At 48.0% G+C, this 17653-nt stretch overlaps 1 protein-coding gene across 1 annotated transcript in view; it reads left to right on the top strand.

Moving 5' to 3' along the window:
• LOC135365835 (phospholipid scramblase 1-like) overlaps positions 1-12940 on the top strand; it is a 54456-nt gene extending 41516 nt beyond the window's left edge. The window contains exons 5-6 of the mRNA XM_064598535.1: positions 5548-5670; positions 12315-12940. Of these exons, the coding sequence (XP_064454605.1) occupies positions 5548-5670; positions 12315-12386 (195 nt within the window). The 3' untranslated portion in view covers positions 12387-12940. The remainder of the gene's footprint in view (positions 1-5547; positions 5671-12314) is intronic.
• Positions 12941-17653: the final 4713 nt, after the last annotated feature.

Raw genomic sequence — 17653 nt, 5'->3', positions numbered from 1 at the left:
GTGCTGACGACCCACCCACCACTACTTCGGATTACGTTTCTCATGTGCGCAGTACCGGCTTCTGCTCGACCATCATACTATTCCAAGGCCTACCAACACCCGCACCTGGACTAATGCCCTTTGTCCGGACTGACGCAGTCCGGAAGCCAATCCAGCCACCCTACACTGGCCCTTACAAATTCCTTCGACGATCCATTCAACATTTCACCGTCGGTATTGTTGGTAACGAGGACACCGTGCAACCCGAACGCCTGACACTAGCCTGCTTCGATAACCAATTCCGCATTCGATGCCGCTCCTTTCCCTCAACACTTCTGACCCGCCCCCTTCAACGGCTACAACCCGTCAGATCCCTACACTCTTAAAAATGAACTTCACCGCATAGCACGCTCCTAGCCAACCATAATCTCGAATGATATTGATATCTTCCCTGATTTGTTGAAAACGGGAGGCGTACGCCTTTTTTTGTGACACTTATGCTGTTCATAATTGTCACAGAAAAGGCGTACGCCTCCCGTTTTCAACAAATCAGGGGCTTAATCGCTTCATCGTCGTTACGGTCGTTACAAGCTAACGAGTGGCGGGAAATTTAAAAAGGTGGCCACGTCATAAAACACGTGCACGGCGCTCTTCGCGCGATACGTGAAGGCCGTGGTACACGTCACGCGCAATGTGTCACGTGCCCACCTTTTTGAATTTCCCGCCACTCGTTAGCTTGTAACGACCGTAACGACGATGAAGCGATTAAGCCCCCAAGGCAGATAACGATATCATTTGAGATTATGGTTGGCTAGGAGCGTGCTGTGCGGTGAAGTTTATTTTTAAGAGTGTACCCTGCGGGACATCATTCGTTGCTTTCCACCAGCCACACGTTGACGGGGAGCACCGTGGTGGCAATATATAGTGCCAACGCCATTAGAGCCGAAGCGCGCGAGCAATAAAAATTTCCGAGCTCCGTTGTGCTCTGGTTCTCGCGCTGGGCGTACCTTGTCTATCTCATCGCGCCAGCTTATTAGCAGGTCACGATGTATCTCGTTTGTTGTGTCTATCTGCATGTCATTTTGCATACTTTAGATCAGTGATTTATTCTTCACGATCGTTACCCTCTGTGAGAAGGGGTATGCCAAAATATCCGGCATTATGAATACCAAACCTAAAACAAATTGCAAAATCAGTGCTTCTAGCCGCGAGATCTGAAAACGAAAGTGTTTTAAAGTAGGATATCACTGTGCAACGCGCAGGGGTTACGTGTTCTGGATGTTCATGCATGTCATTATTTCAAACGAAATGAGGCTTTAAGTGACGGTATGTTGTACGCGCTAGAACAACGCCTAACGAAGCGATGTTGGTTTGTTCCGAGATGTCACATATTCCAATCGTTCAAAATCTTAAATCAGTAAATATAACGGTGGTACCGCTGATAACACTCATGGGGCCTTGTGATCAGCACACTAGAAATGACCGTGCTCTCCCAACAGCATATACAGGGTGTTTCTTTTTATCTGCAGCATATTTACTTTTGTAGTTGGGATTCCTAGCGAAGCTGCTACTAGGAAACTGTAGAGGCACCATCGTCAGCGCCAGCACCGCCTGGCGCGCGGAGAATAAACGGTGTGGCGCAAGCCTCTAATCAGTCTGATTTGGCTGTCACTGCCAACTGCTGTCTGCCTCGTTGATTACGCGTTAGCCACATTTTGGTGACCCAAACGTTCCATTTACACCATGCCTATGGGCGACAACCCTACTCCCTCTGACCGACCTTCTGCTGCAGCCGTCTCGGCCATGTTATCGTTATGTCCCGGCCATGTTATATGCGATCATGTTACTGCCGTTTGGGACAGGAACCCTGCCACCTGGTTCATCCAAGCCGAGGCTCAATTCCATCTTTCCGGCATTACCAGCAGACCAAATTCTACCACGTCATATCGGCAATATCTTCATCTGCTGCTGAAGGAGTATATGACGTACATTATCACTAAGCCTCCCTCCGAGCTAATTTATGACAAGTTGAAGCCCTCGTGTACGCAACCTTGCGGCCGACGCGCTCAGCCGCTTCTCTGCTGTCACCCTTCGCGCCGTCGGAGCAGTGCGGCCAAACTGTCATCTCTCTCGACATCCTTACGGCAGCTCAGGGTGCTGACGACAAACTCGCCCGCCTCCGTGCAAGTCCTGCCTCGAGCAGCCTCCGACTCGAAGAGGTTGCACTCCTTGGCGCTTAGACCCCAGTCACCTGCGACATGTCGCACTCTCGACCCAGACCTTTTGTCCCTTCCGTGCTGTGCCGTGCTATCTTAAGTCACTTCCATGACCTATGCCACCCCGGCGCCATCGAGACCCAACGGCTCAGTGGTACAAGATATGTCTGGCAATCTCATGAACTCAGACATCCGCTTCTGGGCACGCGCATGTATGCAGTGCCAGCGTGGCAATGTTCAGCGCCACACCCGCTTGCCACCTTCAACCTTTCTGCCACACGGCGGTCGTTTCGACCACATCCACATCGACTTAGTTGGACCGCTTAAGACTAGTCACGGCTCCACTCACATACTCACCCTGATTGACCGGTTTATCCGTTGGCTCGAAACCGTTCCCGTTCCTGACATGACCGCCTGCACAGTAGCTGCAGCTCTCGTCCCTACGTGGATCTCTCGATTTGGAACGCCGTCCATCGTCACAACCGACCGCGGTCGCCAGTTCGAGTCCGCATTATTTGCCGCGCTCACCAACTCTCTCCGAACCAAACGAATCCGGACCACGGCATACCATGCTACGTCGAACGGCCTCATCGAAAGTCTACACCGACAAAACAGTGCAACAGACGAAAATATGAAGACAGCATCCTTTTAAGTGTATACAACCCAATCTATGCAAGTTACATTAGAATTCGTGTACAAATTAATCAGTTCAAAAAATGACTTATGTCTATGCTAGCTTGAGACTGGAAACGTACCAAATTTGCGTTCAAAAGATACGAAACACGTTTTAACTTCAAAGGTTTCCTAACAGAATAGCACAGATCCTTCACATTCAACACTTCGCGAACACTTCACATCGCGAACATTTAAGGACCATGAAACGACAAAGGCATTTTGACAAATTATTGAGGGTTCCTCAGAGATAAAAGGTTGGGTGCAATTAAAACTGACAATGATTTCTGAATGCATGTTGGCACCAAGTTCTGCTAAGTGCAATTTCATTAAGCATAATTCTAAGGGGTAGATTTGGTTTTTAGTCCTTCAATAAAAATTTCGATGAGAGAGTGCAAGGGGCAATTCCTTTCGTACTCTCTACTAAGGCTGACATTTCGTTTTCATTCAAAAGATTCAAAACATCCCTCTTCGATGCCCGAAGGTTCTGTAGTTCCTTCGTTGTGAAGGACAAGGTTCTGAATGTACGGCACCAACAGCTTGTCAATCGTAATCGACGGCTTTTTCAAGAACTCTTCTCTCGGCAGGACACCAAGACGGCTAAATTTGTCAGTCTGAAGCAAAACCAGATTTTAGCCTGCACCTCCTGTGCCGCAACCACAGAACGGAGTTTGACAGCATAGCGGGGACCCGTGCTTTCGGAAAACCTGGCAATCGAATCTTCAATGGACGCATGTTTTTCGGACCCACGTTGCAGCTTAGAAGCGATGAGGCCCACATCGTAGAACCTTCGCGTTTTGGAGAAACCTGTGAGGTGCGACGACAGATGTGCACTTGCAGGATTGACGAGGAGTACTGATGAATGCAGCGGCTCTTCACGGCATCTTACATCAGGTTTGGGAACCGAGCGACGAAGGACTGACCATGAAGTAGCGAATTATTTTTCTTGGCAGCTTTGCCAATGGGAAAAAATTCTTGGCTATGCCGAAAGTGCGGTCCGAAAAGTAGGCCAGACAGCATATTGGCAGCACAGTTCAGCACATTTTTCTGGGATAGGAGAACTTCCCTGTGAACTTGCAGAATTATTTTCTTTGAATTGAAAGTTTCAAAAGAACCCCGGAGCCGGTGGCTTTGCCTTGGACCGGACACATAAAACTTGGGAAACACACGTGTGCCCTTAGTTTGGCCAAATTGTGCCCAACTTTGCACAGCATCCACAATGCCTGAGGAATTAGAAAGGGCGAGGACGACACTGGAGTAAAATCCAAAGGGTAAAACCTGCTTCAGGGCACTAAAGCACGAGACACTAACGCACGAGCTCAAACTAAGGGCAGCGTGTGTAGTTTTCACATTTAACGAGCGTTCTACCAACGTAGCAACAGCGTTATAAAATTATTGTGCATTCGTGTTTTTGAGCGGACATTCTCTGCGTAGAATCTACGTTGCACGCTATCACAGATGTGTTCTTGTGTTCACAGTGACTGTTCCTGTTAGAATTTTTGTCCGCTGCTAGTATTTTGTTGTTTTTCTGTCTGCCACGCAAGCTGCTCTGAAGGGGACAGTGGAACCATTTTGGTGCGCTTCTCTGCAACTCGACCTCTCCAACAGTCGTGGCCACTGGTGGCCACTAGCTGTTCAGGACCGCTTTCTTGAGAATGCATCGTTGAGTTTCAAACATTTTTTTTTTCCTTTCACACTTTGCATTTCCTTTATTTTTTTCTTTTTATGACCTCACATAGTCGGCTACATGCGGAATGGTCTGGAAATTTACGTGAATCGATGTCTCCAATTAGTCTAATGACTTACTGGAGGTTCCCACTTACTGTGGAAGCCCTAATTGGTTATAATTGCCAACTGATGGAGTCGAGAACAAGGTGTGCATAGCCCACTAGTTGAGGTTAGGTTCCCAGCAGGCCAATTCATTCAGATGGCTTCTCATTTCATGTATGGGTGCAATCTGTGTCACATATCATGTTGCATCCAAATTGGAAATGAGCATTGCTCATTGATATCCATTAAACCAATTTCTTGAATTTGTTCCCTGACTGCAGCCCCCGCCACGCAACATCACTCTTAAAAATGAACTTCACCACATAGCACGCTCCTAGCCAACCAATATCCCGAATGACAACGTTCTCGCCCCTGATTTGTTGAAAACGGGAGGAGGAGCCTATTTTGTGCCGTGCATAATGGCACAAAATAGGCTCCTCCTCCCGTTTTCAACAAATCTAGTGCGAGAACGTTGTCATTCGGGATATTGGTTGGCTAGGAGCGTGCTATGTGGTGAAGTTCATTTTTAAGAGTGTGGTGGAACACGATGTCCCGTACACTGCTTCCTGCAAAGCTACCAATTCTCTCAATGAGAAGTACTGAGCTTATACACATTGAACGAATTCACCCTCCTATTACGCATTGAATTTCGTGGAACTGCGGCAGAAATGACTTGTTAGCTATTGTTTGAGCTGCTTGTGTTTTTCGTTTTCTTCTCTTTTTCTTTTTTTTGCACCATGCCGCCGCTGTGTCGGCTGATGTTATTTCTGGCGTACTTATTTTGCATTATTGCGTCTTCGTTCTTGATGTACTACTGACAGCTGCTTTGCGTTAGTTGTAACTCTTTCCCGGGCGTATTGTCCACCTGACTCTTGTGGCACTATGAAATAAAGCTTTACATCCTGTTCAGGTGAAAACAATGGCGGGCAATACAGTGGGCGAGATACGGATCGCACAGATGACCAGCGTCTCCTTTCCCATTAATCTGGATGTCTACATCAAAGGATGTCTGATCGGTTGCGCAATTTTAGTCGTAAGTGATTTTGGTCTGTTTTCCTTTCTTAATTATACACTCTTCAAAGTGCGTCACTCATTTAAGCTTATGAAGGTTCTCACTTTTGGTCATTCGTCTTTAATCCGATGCAAATCTCACTTTATAGCATTGTTCGTTCTTGGAATAATAAATAAATAATAAAGCGAAAACATGCTGAATGAGAACATCACATTATCCAAAGCTTTGATCAAGGCCCTTTACGATGGCTACGTGATGGCGGATTGGTAACGTAATTTAAAAAAAAAAAAGGGATTACGAGCAGAGAGTCGAACGGAAAATGTTATCTGTTCGGTTCGGGTGCAATCACGAGGGTTCAGTTTCGGGTCCGCACCCGGAGGCAACTATAGCTGTTCAAACTGGTTAATCCTACACGGTTCAGTGTTCACGAACCGGTTGAATATATATGAACGTGCCTCTATCGGTATGTCGCTGTGGGCCAAGTATCCCCATTTTTGTGGTAAATGGGACAGAAGATTTCGTGGGGACAGAAGGAGACCTGCATCGGGGCAGGAGATCTCAGTGGTTATGTCGGACTTTTTCGACTGGTTTAGCACGGGGGACGAAGAAAGCGCCACTGTCATATCAGATATTCTCTTCCTACCACGGTCAGACTTCGCTGCGAATTATCTTATCATCTATGGAGTCAAGAGCAGGGGCCGTACCGATACTTGACACTTTACATACAGGGTGTCCCAGAAAACGTGTCATTGAATTATAATTAAAAAACTACGCCACCTAGAGTCATGCGGTCAATGGCATTTGTTCTTACTGGGTTTTTGCCACCTCATCATGTGAATGCCGTGTTACGTAACTTTAATTATGTAAATTTTTGCGAGCTTAAGTCGGAAATTTGCCTAGTAAAGGTCACTTTTTTACCCCACCAATGTGAAGAGCGTGTCTAATTTAGTCAAATTAATGATAATTGACAGGGATATTCAGGGGCTATCCCATCGGAAAAAATAGCCGAACATCATGCTCTACAGAGGTCGCGCAGAATAGCGCACGATGAATTTTTCATCGCAATCTTTGTCAGTCCGACGAAAGGAGGTTGGAAACCCAGCCCTCCCCGACATCGCAGAAAGAGATAGAACAGGCACGGCTTATCACGTTCGACTTTCGCTGGGATAATGCCTTCCCCCTCCCAATTTTAGGAAGTGTTACTTTTTCTACTATCATTCTGTGGGCTTGCTTCGGAACCTCCTTTCGTCGCACTGAGAGCGATTGCGCTCAAAAAGTCATCGCGCGCTATGGTCCGGTGCTCCGAAAAGCATGATATTCGGCTGTTTTTTCGGATGGGATAGCTCGTGAATGTGACTGTGAATTATCATGAATTTGAGTGAATTGGGCACGCTCTTCATATTGGTGGGGTAAAAAAGTGACCTTTACTTGGCAAATTTCCGAGTTCAGTTCGCAAATATTTACATAATTAAACTTGGAGTACATGACATTCACATTAGGAGGTGGCAAAACCCTAATAAGAACAAATGCTGTTGACCGCATGATTCTAGGTGGCGTAGTTTTTTTATTATAATTCAGTGACACGTTTTCTGGGACACCCTGTATATGGCACCTTCGCTTTCAGTGAAAAGCGGTCGCCCTGCTTTCGTAGGAAATCGCAGAAATAACTTTGATGGAATGCGCTAGCATTCCCTATGACCGGCTTCGGTGGCTCAGTCGGTAGCGTGTTCGCCTTCTGATCCCGAGATCGCGGGTTCGAACCCGGCCGAGGACGCCAGCAACTTGGTGGCAGGGTACAAGTTGCTTAGACACGCCGTCTTCCACGAGGGACGTTAAATACGGGGTGCCGTATAATGAGCTTTAATCGCACGTTAAAGAACCCTCAGGTGGGCAAAAGCAATCCACAGACCGACCGCTGTGGTGTCGCTCATGATCGCAGTTGTCTCGCGACGTAAACCTCCAATTATTAAATTATTATTATTATTAAGCACGCGTATGACGTTTAAGTTTGGCGTGTAAGTGATTGGTCTTGAGCGTAGCAAGCGATAAAGCTCTGTAAATACATCATGGGAAAAACCATCACTATATGCTCAAAATCAGTACCACGATGACCACCTGTGAACTGGGAGAGTAAGGAAGAGAGAACTAAGAAAGAAATGAGCGCAATGAGACGAAATCGCAGTTTCCAGTTCCCTAGATTGCAGTTGTTTGCATTTTAGTTCCCTGGCTTGGACCTTAGGACACCAAATAGTTACCAAACTTCGCAAATCGTTCTCTGATTGCACCAATATACGTAAATATGTGATCGTTAGGAATTTAATTAAACTAGGCTGTGTAATTGCAGAGCTTTACCCACAGAGTAAGAAATAGTGGTTCTTCTTTTTGTCTTATGTATGTCATGTAAGACTTTAGCTTACTCGATGTACAGCATTGCAGTTCACGTTTAAGCCACGGTGTTTGACTCATACACATGAATTACCTCTATCGGTATGGTGAGGAAAAAAATGCGAGATGATAATTATGTATTTGTTTGTCTCCCTTGCGCACGTGTACAGGGGTATACAGGGTATGGCACGAGAGTTACCCCTGGTTACCGGAGGTGCTCCGTTGCCTACACCACGATACCACGTCTGCACACCTCGGATTTTATAACACGTACTAGGGGGTTCAGAGAAGGCCTGCCTATTGGCGGCGAGACCCTCACAAGGGGCGCCACTGTGCCGCTTCTTGGTGGGGATCCTCGTTTCGGTTTCGTTTTTGTTACTTACAGTAAAAACTGTCATATTGGAATGAAAATGTGACTTACTTGGAACACATATGTCGTTTTCTTCGTGCATTATCAGGAAAGGTCACCGCTGGGCAGTCGCTTACACGTGCAATGCCTTGATACACAATGCAACGTGCGAATACTGCCCGGGAATATCCCCACGACACGGTTCGTTCAGTGAGCACCAGGGGGCGACTCCCAAACTTCTCGGCGCCAATACAGTTCCGCCCTCCGCCATATCATTACGTGCGTCACCGCAAGCGCCGCTGCAAGCGTTCCCCTCCCCCTCCCATAGGATCGCTTCAGCTGCTCCCTCCTCTCGGCCAGCCTTTTGATCGAGTGGGAATAGAGCTCTGGCCCTACCTCTCACCGACGCTGGCAATCGCTGGGTCGTCGTCGCCATTGACCATGCCTCCAGGTACTTGGGGACTGCTGCTTTGCCCTTTGGCACATCCGAAGACATTGCCCTCTTCTCCATCCACCACACCCTTCTGCGCCACGGCGCGCCGCGGGTTATTTTCAGCGACCGCGGCTGCTGCTTCCTCGCCATGCTACTCCAGTTCATCTTCAAAGCTACCTCTGTGGTCCACACCAACCTCGGCCTTCCACCCGCACACAAATGCTCTCTCCGAAATGTTTAACCGCACCCTTGCGGATATGCTCGCCTGCTATGTGTCTACCACTCACGGCAACTAATATGCCGTTCTCCCTTATGTCATCCTTGCCTATATCTCTGCAACGCATGCCTCAACGGGATTCAGCCCCTTTGGGCTCGTTTACGGTAGCGACCCTTCCCCCAATATTGGCAACTTCTTCCCGTACACCCCGGAGACAGACCACAACGCCGCTCTCGCCCACGCTGTATCCCGTGCAGAAGAATGCCGCCAGCTTGCCCGCACCTGCACATTCGACAATACCAGGCCCGGGCGAAGCGCCGATATGACGAGCGTCACAAGCATGCTGAATTCCGTCCATGCGACAAAGTTTGGTTGTGGACTCCTCTACGACAACCCGGGACCGGACCTCTTCGAAAAACTCGTCTGCCGCTACATGGGCCCCTACCAAATCCTCCGCCGTCCTTCATCTACGTTGTGGAACCCCTTGACCCACCATCCGACCATGGTCTCCGTTCCACCGAAACAGTTCAAGTCACGTGTTTGAAGGTCTGCACACACCTTTCATACCGGCTGTCATCGTCGCCAGGATGGCTCCCTGTTGGCCGCCGGGGAAGGTGTGAGACCAGGGGAGGATCTAGGGTTTTCCCGAGGTGGGGTTTCGCTATGAACATGTTCCACGTGCACGCTGGGATTGGTCCACTGAACCCTATGTTGAAGTCTCGAAATGAGAAGGGTCCGGACCCCGACCCTCCCAAGGTCCGCGCCTGTGTGTGAGAGAGCGGGAACACATTGCCATCGCGAGGAACATGTCGCATGTCGGCCTGCTCAGACAGACCTAATAAAGACCCCACAATTTGTATTATTCTTGTGTATCGGTAAATACATACCTCGTGTACACTGGTGTTCTGATCGTCAGGTGTCGCAATGAGAAACAGTGGTGTCGGGACTGCGGTCCGCCTGAGACGTTTTCGATCGACCACTGCTACCATTTTGTACGACTCGTCAGGTAATTGGGTTGAGCAAACACGGCGTGGATCACGAATATATTAACCGAGTGCTTGCAACCACTTTCGTTCCGCGCATTATCCGTTGGAATCATCTTGTGGTGCACCACTCCCTTGTCGAAAGAGCACAGTTCATATATGTAATCATTGTCAGGTGAAGTTCTGTTCACGGGAGGAAATGAACTTACACGGCCAGTGTAGTGTCAATAGTATAGTGTCACAATGACTCCTTGAAGGTAAAATCGGGAAAGAACACGCTTCCTGCTGCTGTAACTTCGTCTTCATCTTCGTTGACACTCCGCGTTTACATGAACTCGATAGAGCGGATCGAGTTGACTGTCGAGTCGAGTTGAACTTGACCCGACGCTGTTGACATGAGCTCACTCCAACGGGAGTGGAGTCACTGTACCCGGTGGAAGAGTATCACATTCGCTTTCCCCGTGCCGCTGCCTTGCTCATTCGCCGAGGCGCGTCACGTGGTGCGTTTTCCTCCTCTTTGCTTCCAACCTCCCGCCGGGTCTACGGGGAATGCAATAGCTGGGACGCATGTGCGCGTAGTTCGTGTGCCGCTCTTGGTTTTTTGTACGTGCAATGTATCTCAGAAAGCTAAGGAACTACGAACAACCATGTCTGAATGTTGTGCTGCAACGGCACGGAGTCAGGAAAACCATTTTTCTGCATTCCGACGGGCAAAAGTGACGAAACGCGTATATATATAGATCGGCACAGAACCTGCCGGAAGAACTTCGCGCCTACGAATAACACACGCTCGAGCGAGGTAAATTTCGTGGCGTGTTTATTTTTCATTGCAGAACCTTTGCACACATGCAGTATTGAATAACAGTTCAAATGTGCGAAGAACAGCCGGGCGTATCAAAGTAGTGCTTGTTGGATCTTCCCATTGCGTTCCCTGTCCTGCGGTGCTAACAAAACGTCACTGTCAGGACCCCTTCACACGCGACGACTTCGAGGACAAGAAGTTGAAGTGGACGGCAGTCCGAAGCAGTTTTGCATACCGGACACCTACGAGGCTGAGGAAGGCTCCTATCCCCCGTTATTCGCACGCAGAGTTCTCCGAGGAGTCACTAAAAGACTTGCACACTGAAGTTGATGACAACATAGTGTAAGATCAAGGGGCAGTGGAGTATGGTAATGCGTCGAGATATATGTAGATATGCACTATGAAAATTATTGAAACTTATGAAAACTATTCCTAAATATTGAGCTGTAATTGTGAGTGAATCAACTTTGCAGAGGAAGACAACACCGTCACAAACCAGAGCATCGAGGAATATGCACAGGAAAAACCTGCAGACAAGTCATGTGATGGTCACCTCGACGGGTCGCAGTCTTAAAAGAAACGAGCAAAGGCTGAGACGGAATGTAGTGACTTGAAGCTCACGGTCTACTCCTCATGGAAGATCAACTGGTTGCGTTAGAGCGGGGGATTAGAAGAACAATCCACAGCACTTTACATGCGCGTGAAAAAACGTTGGCATGCGCATAGCCATTGAACGTTGGAAATTGAAATTTAATTGCGAAGAGATGAGAATAAAACTGGTGGAGGTTATTTATGTCAACCTGAAGCTGCACACACGAGCACTATAGTTTTATGTCCACAAAACAAGTGAACTAAAAGGAAAAAAAAAAACTCATCTATAGAGCGCAAACGAGACTCGACGATGCCTTTTAGAGGCGAACACGCGCCAACATAATTCGTCTGTTAGCTACAGAATACAACAAACGATACTGTAGTGACGATTGCGCCCTGTTTCATTAAGTATTAGCCGAGTTCCACCACAGGAAGTCACAAAATGTTTGGTGCACAGCCGCGAAATCAACGCGATGTAACACTGACTACAGCTGTCCCAACACGCGATCCGCGGCGGCTTGGAAGCAATATGGCTGCCGGAGCAAACGACGCGGAGCGGTTGCGGTACTCTTCCCCCGGTACAGTGACTCTAAACGGGAGACGATCACAATGACGCCCTGCGTCGAGTCGAGCTGCCAGCGCAGTGAGGGCGTCTTCCGGTTCCTGTTCGTGCTCACGCCTGCCGCCACCTGCGTAGAGCGATGCCTTTACACGATCCCACAGTTCCTCGCGTCCGGCGAACTCGACCCGACAGCGTTTACATGAAAGAGTTAACTCGACGGTTCAACTCAACCGGTTCCTGCCGAGTTCATGTAAACGCGGCTCTTGCTTAGTAACTTTTAGTTCCTCTGTACCAGATTTCACAGTTCTACTTATATACGCTTACATACACTTTTCATCAACAGGAGTTCATGTTTGACATGAGAGGGTGGGCCCTCAACTGCTGGCAGTTCATGAGAGGCAGTAGACGTTATTGAAAACTGCCGATGACAACGGGTTCTCATGGCCGAAGAACCTAGTGATTGCGACATGATGGTCAATGCAGGAACGTCTTCTGCGTCGAGTGCATAAAGACTACACAAAGGTGCAACTTGATGTTTCACGTTGAGAATGTCGCGAAATACAAGCTCTTTAAACGAAACGGTGAGATACCCCGGAAGCTGTGACTGGTGAACCCGAGCTGGAAGGTTCGAGCTAAAATTACCGTTCCTTAAGAGGCGGTTACGATTACCCGTCAAGCTTCGTTTTGGTCGGAATAGGTGCCCCCCCCCCCCCCCATTTTGTTCTATAACTGATTGTGAGTTATAAGCAAAGAATGCTGAATAATCAACATAATGAAAACATGTTGTCCTCTGCTAGTTCTACACGGCAACCATACAAGACTAAAATGAAAGTGATGCTGATGGTACATCCGACAATGAAATGCGCCATACTGTATTATGTGGTGTTGTGGCGTTGCTATTGTTATGCCCATGTTATGATGACCGTTTTTCGCACCTAGAATAAAAGTTCCATGATAAAACTGCAATAAAGATAGTTCTCAAAATCCAGGTTGTCATTCAATCATCTCACTTTTTCACTTGTACTGATCGGTTGTACTCGGTTATGCTTAGTATGGCTTCCCATGTAGCCAAAGATGGGATAGTAAATCTCTAATTCATATTTAAATTTAGTCTAAGTTCATGTCTAAATCACATGTCTAGTAGATATTTCCCAATAGCCACAGTGTCTAGAGGAGCTCCTCTAGCCTTCCTTCCCCAGGTATGTGATGTCTGAATTTAGATAAAACGAATGTCTAACATGTCGCACGCGCCCAATTGTCGAGTAGTCCTGTAGACGTTTAATAGCTGTGCTGACGTAACCTTAGTATGGGTGTAATGTCTGTACACCTGCAGCGGAGACCTAAGACATTTTCTAGGCCATACCTCTATCGATGACACAGAGCGAGTTCGAGCGAGCCATAACGTAAATATAAACGAGCCAAATGCGTCCCAAGATTGGACCAAGTTTATGCCTCAATTCAGCGAAAATATCTAGAGGACAATGCATATACGTTAGTATTCACATAGGTAAGTGTGATTTAAATGTCTATACATTTATTTTTGTTGCCATATTCACGCACAAGTGCGTCATGCAAGTGTTACATCCACGTGAACGCAAACCGACAACGCAAGTACTTGGTCAAATGTATTTATTTCAGTTATCGTGTACATTGAGAAAGAACTGAGTTCGAGCTTGTTTGCATGAGCAAACTTGGATTGGCAAAAGCATCCGGAAAGTCATTTGAGATGCACATTTGCATGATACTAGGGAGTGTTCGATTCATTTGATTACCTGAATGCAAACACTCACTGCACGGGGTCTTTCCTGTGATATACAGGGTGTGTGCAGAAAAACATGACCCGCATTTTTACATGTAGCTCGTTGTCTACTTAGCCGAGGAACTTCCGGTGGCGCACGACGGCGTATTTATGCGTGCGAAAGCTACAAAAAAATCCTGGAAGCCATACTCAGTGTAAAAAAATAAACAGCGCGCGAAAACATGGGCTTCCATGCATTAGAATAGGGCGGTCATGACAGTGCATGGTAGTGCATTTCGGTCTCAGGAGAGTTATGCGCAGGCACCGCTAGGGGTACTGCCGATGAGCATCCATGTGGGACATCGTTTCGATTTATGCACCGAGAGCTCCCCTAGCGGTACTTGAACACAACTCTCCTACGTCCACGGTGTTGCCCTTTCACACACACCCTGTTGTCCACCATGTTGCCCTATTCTGATGCACGGAAGCCCATGTTTTCGTCGTTCCGTTTATTTTTTAAGCTGAGTATGGCTTCCACAATTTTTCTGCAGATTTCGCACGCATAAATGCGCCATCGTGCGCCACCGGAAGTTCGTTAGTTAGGTAGGCAACAAGCTATGTGCCTAAATGCGGGTCATGTTTTTCTGCACACACCCCGTACACAAGACCCAAATAAGCGTGTGTACGTGGAGAGGTTGACTGCGTATGGGGCTGTTCGGCTGTGCCAGAGGGCGCTCCTGGTTACGACATTCAGCGCCACTTGTGGCGATTGCGCAAAGTTTTCCAAAGTAGTGGGCTCTCTCATCACGCACATGGTACGTGCTGTGTGAGAATGGCCAAGGTGTGCTGCGCTGTCGAATAAGGCAAAACAAACTGAGGATTGTTTCCCCGTCAAGTCTGAAGAAGGGAAACCGTCAACAGCGTCGCGTTTTTGGCGCAAGGCAGAATATTATCGGACAGGCTCGAAGCACGAGTAAAATGTGCCCCCCAGGTGCCGTAGATCTACTAGCTCTGAACGAAACCTAACTGAAGAATAAAGCCTGAATGCATAGAGTTGGGGGGGGGGGGGGGGAGGATATGTTTAATGCAAAGTAAACAAAAAAAAAAGAAAGAGAATGGATAGAGTTGGATATCTCTTGTTTGAAATATCTCTTGTGAAGGTTTACAAAGAGGGTGTGAGAACTGGTGGAGAAATGATTTCTAAAATGGATGGAGCGAGCGCTTGTTTGTCAGTAGCCAGTAGTCTGTTCTTTCTATGGGCGTTGCATTATTTCTTTTCCCTCTTTGCATACTTCAACCGAAGCTAACACTTGTCACGTATTCTTGACTGTTTCGAAAGTGAAGAATATTGCAGTCAGGTCAGAACAATCATAGGGACTTAGATGCCTTTGCGGCTGAGATTACTGACTTTGAGACACTTGATTGTGAATGAGAACTACCTTAATGAAAGGCATGCCTGAACTACAACACAACTTTCATAATGCAAGGACCAAATTGCAATAACTCGCAGTGGATCCTGCGTATACGCACGCATGATGATTTTGGGGTTCACATGCACTCCGCAACGTCTCATACTTCTCCTAAGTTTGGCAAGTACTTGCTATCTGGGAATTTGTTCCGCTTATATCTGTGGAATATGTAACTAAGAATTTAAAAAAATAAATGCATAATCCACGATGATCATGATTTTCACATAGTACTATGCAACCCCAGACACACAGCCCCCGAGCTTCCCAGGAAGGTCGCCAGGAAGAGCACGTTCATCGTCCCCGGCAGGACGACCTGTGTGGCCGTCGCCGTCTACGTCTGTGACAGAGTGGCGTAGACGCATGCGAGCTGGTGGAGCTGGATTATGAAAAATGCCTGAGCGTGGGGCACGAAGAAGATACAAAGGCCAAACAGCTCAAGTTTATAAGCTTGCAGAATCACACAGCTATCAGCTTGAGTTTGAATGTAAAAAAAAAAAAAAAGAAGAAGAAGAGAGAAGAGAAACAGATATGATACAGCTACGGCTCCGGTTTTCTTCGTGCAGTAGGTGCGTTTTATAGCAGTAACGTGGTCCATTTTTATTTTTCCCGTTCCCTGTGCTGTACAGATATTGCTCGGAAACAGGTGGAAGATCGCACATTCTTCGCCTAACGAGTATACTTTTTCTTCCTGTACCACCAGGTGAGGAAAGCGGCGCTAGTGTCGCGCTGCCAAACTCCAGGCGAACGTCCCTATAGTAAACGAGGTCATACTGGTCTCATGGAGTTCATTCCCTCCACCGCGGTCATCTAGAAGGTACAGCTTGATGCAGAGTTGACTCCGCCATTCTGAGCGGGAAGGCGAACACCCTGCCGGCGTGTAGCTAAACTAAAGGGAGATAAGGGAGGTTCGGACTATCCCACTCGTGCTACGAACTCTCGATATATGAGGAGTGTTTAAGTCAAACTGGGACTTTTCATTTTTCGCAAAAGTAAAATGAACTTACAGGCGAGAAATTAGTTTTATTTTTCAACGTAATCTCCGGCTGTACTAACGCACTTGTCCCAGCGCTTCATGAGGGCTTGAATGCCAGCAGCGTAGAAATCTTTACCGGCGCGTAGCAGCCATGATCGGACCGCATTCTTGACCTCGTTGTTGCAACTGAAATGGCAGCCCTCAAGGAACAGCTTCAGTGGCCCGAAGAGATCGAAATCGCTGGGGGCGAGGCCTGCACCGAAAGGGAGATGCAACTCCCAGCCAAGTTCCTGTAAGGTGCGTGTAGTGAGATGCGCGGTATGCGGGCGTGCATTTTTCTGTAGCAGGAGGACTCCTTTGGTCACGACACTCGGCCGTTTTCGCTTCAGCGCCTTATGCAAATCCCTGAGAACCTGGCAGTAATATATTGCCACGTATCATCTTTGAAGCGACCACACGGAGCAGCAACAACGGGCGGCGAGGCGGCGAACGACAGGCTGAGATACACGACATGAGAGCCTCATCTGTTCCTTCGCTCGGATCAATTTCAAGGACGGATCGACGATATTTGAGAAGCTTAACTTCTTCCTCTTCTTTACCGACGCGAGCTTTCTACAATGTTCGCCGCTGTGTATAAAAGCTTGTGAGCCCCAGCCGGATGCTCCCAAGTGGAGCATTATTTACCTTAGTTCTGTTTGAGAGCTATCGCTCTGGTGTTAGTCAGCTAATCGGCTGAATAAAGCGTTCGCTGATTATTCGCCGTCTCGCTCGTCTGTTTCCATCTGTGACATTTCTGGTGGAGGTGCAGGGCAATCCCTGTTCAACGGCCTTGAAGAACATAAACGACTGAGTCAAAGAGAGCGTGGTGTACCTGTGGAATTCGGCCCACTGGGACCCCCACCCGCAAGATGACTGCGGACAGCACCACCCAAACGGCGCAGCCGGTCACCGCGCCTGTCGCCCCTGCACGATCGCGGAAAACATTTACCGGAGAACTGTACGACGACGTCGACGACTAGCTGGAGCGTTTCGAGCGGATTGCTAGGTCTAACAGGTGGAACGACGACCAGAAGCTCATCAACATCTACTTCTTTCTTCACGGGGCGGCGCGGACCTGGTTCGAGAACAGGGAGACCTCTCTTTCGTCCTGGAACGTATTTAAAGACAAACTCCGCGAGGCGTTCAGTTTTGAGCAACGAACGGAACTCGCGGAAAAACTACTCTAGAGTCGGGTACAGTTACCAAACGAAAGCGTCACCGGCTTCGTTGAAGGTGTCCTGCGGCTTTTCAAACGAGCTGACCCCAAAGCCTCTGAAAAAAGAGTAGGTTCAGCAGCTCATGAGAGGTGTGACAGAGAAGATTTTTCACGCCCCATCCCGTTACCCGCCCACGGCGACAGGAACTTTCCTGACCGAAGCCGTCAGGATTGAGAGGGCTTTGCTCTCTCGGTCCACCGTCGACCGGTGACTCGACGTACACTCCCTCAGGCAATTGATTCGTGT

This window comes from Ornithodoros turicata, chromosome 8, assembly GCF_037126465.1.
Source record: "Ornithodoros turicata isolate Travis chromosome 8, ASM3712646v1, whole genome shotgun sequence".
NCBI classification, from domain to species: Eukaryota; Metazoa; Arthropoda; class Arachnida; order Ixodida; family Argasidae; genus Ornithodoros; species Ornithodoros turicata.
Note: the sequence above shows the minus strand (reverse complement) of the source record. Positions and strands in the feature narration are given on the sequence as shown.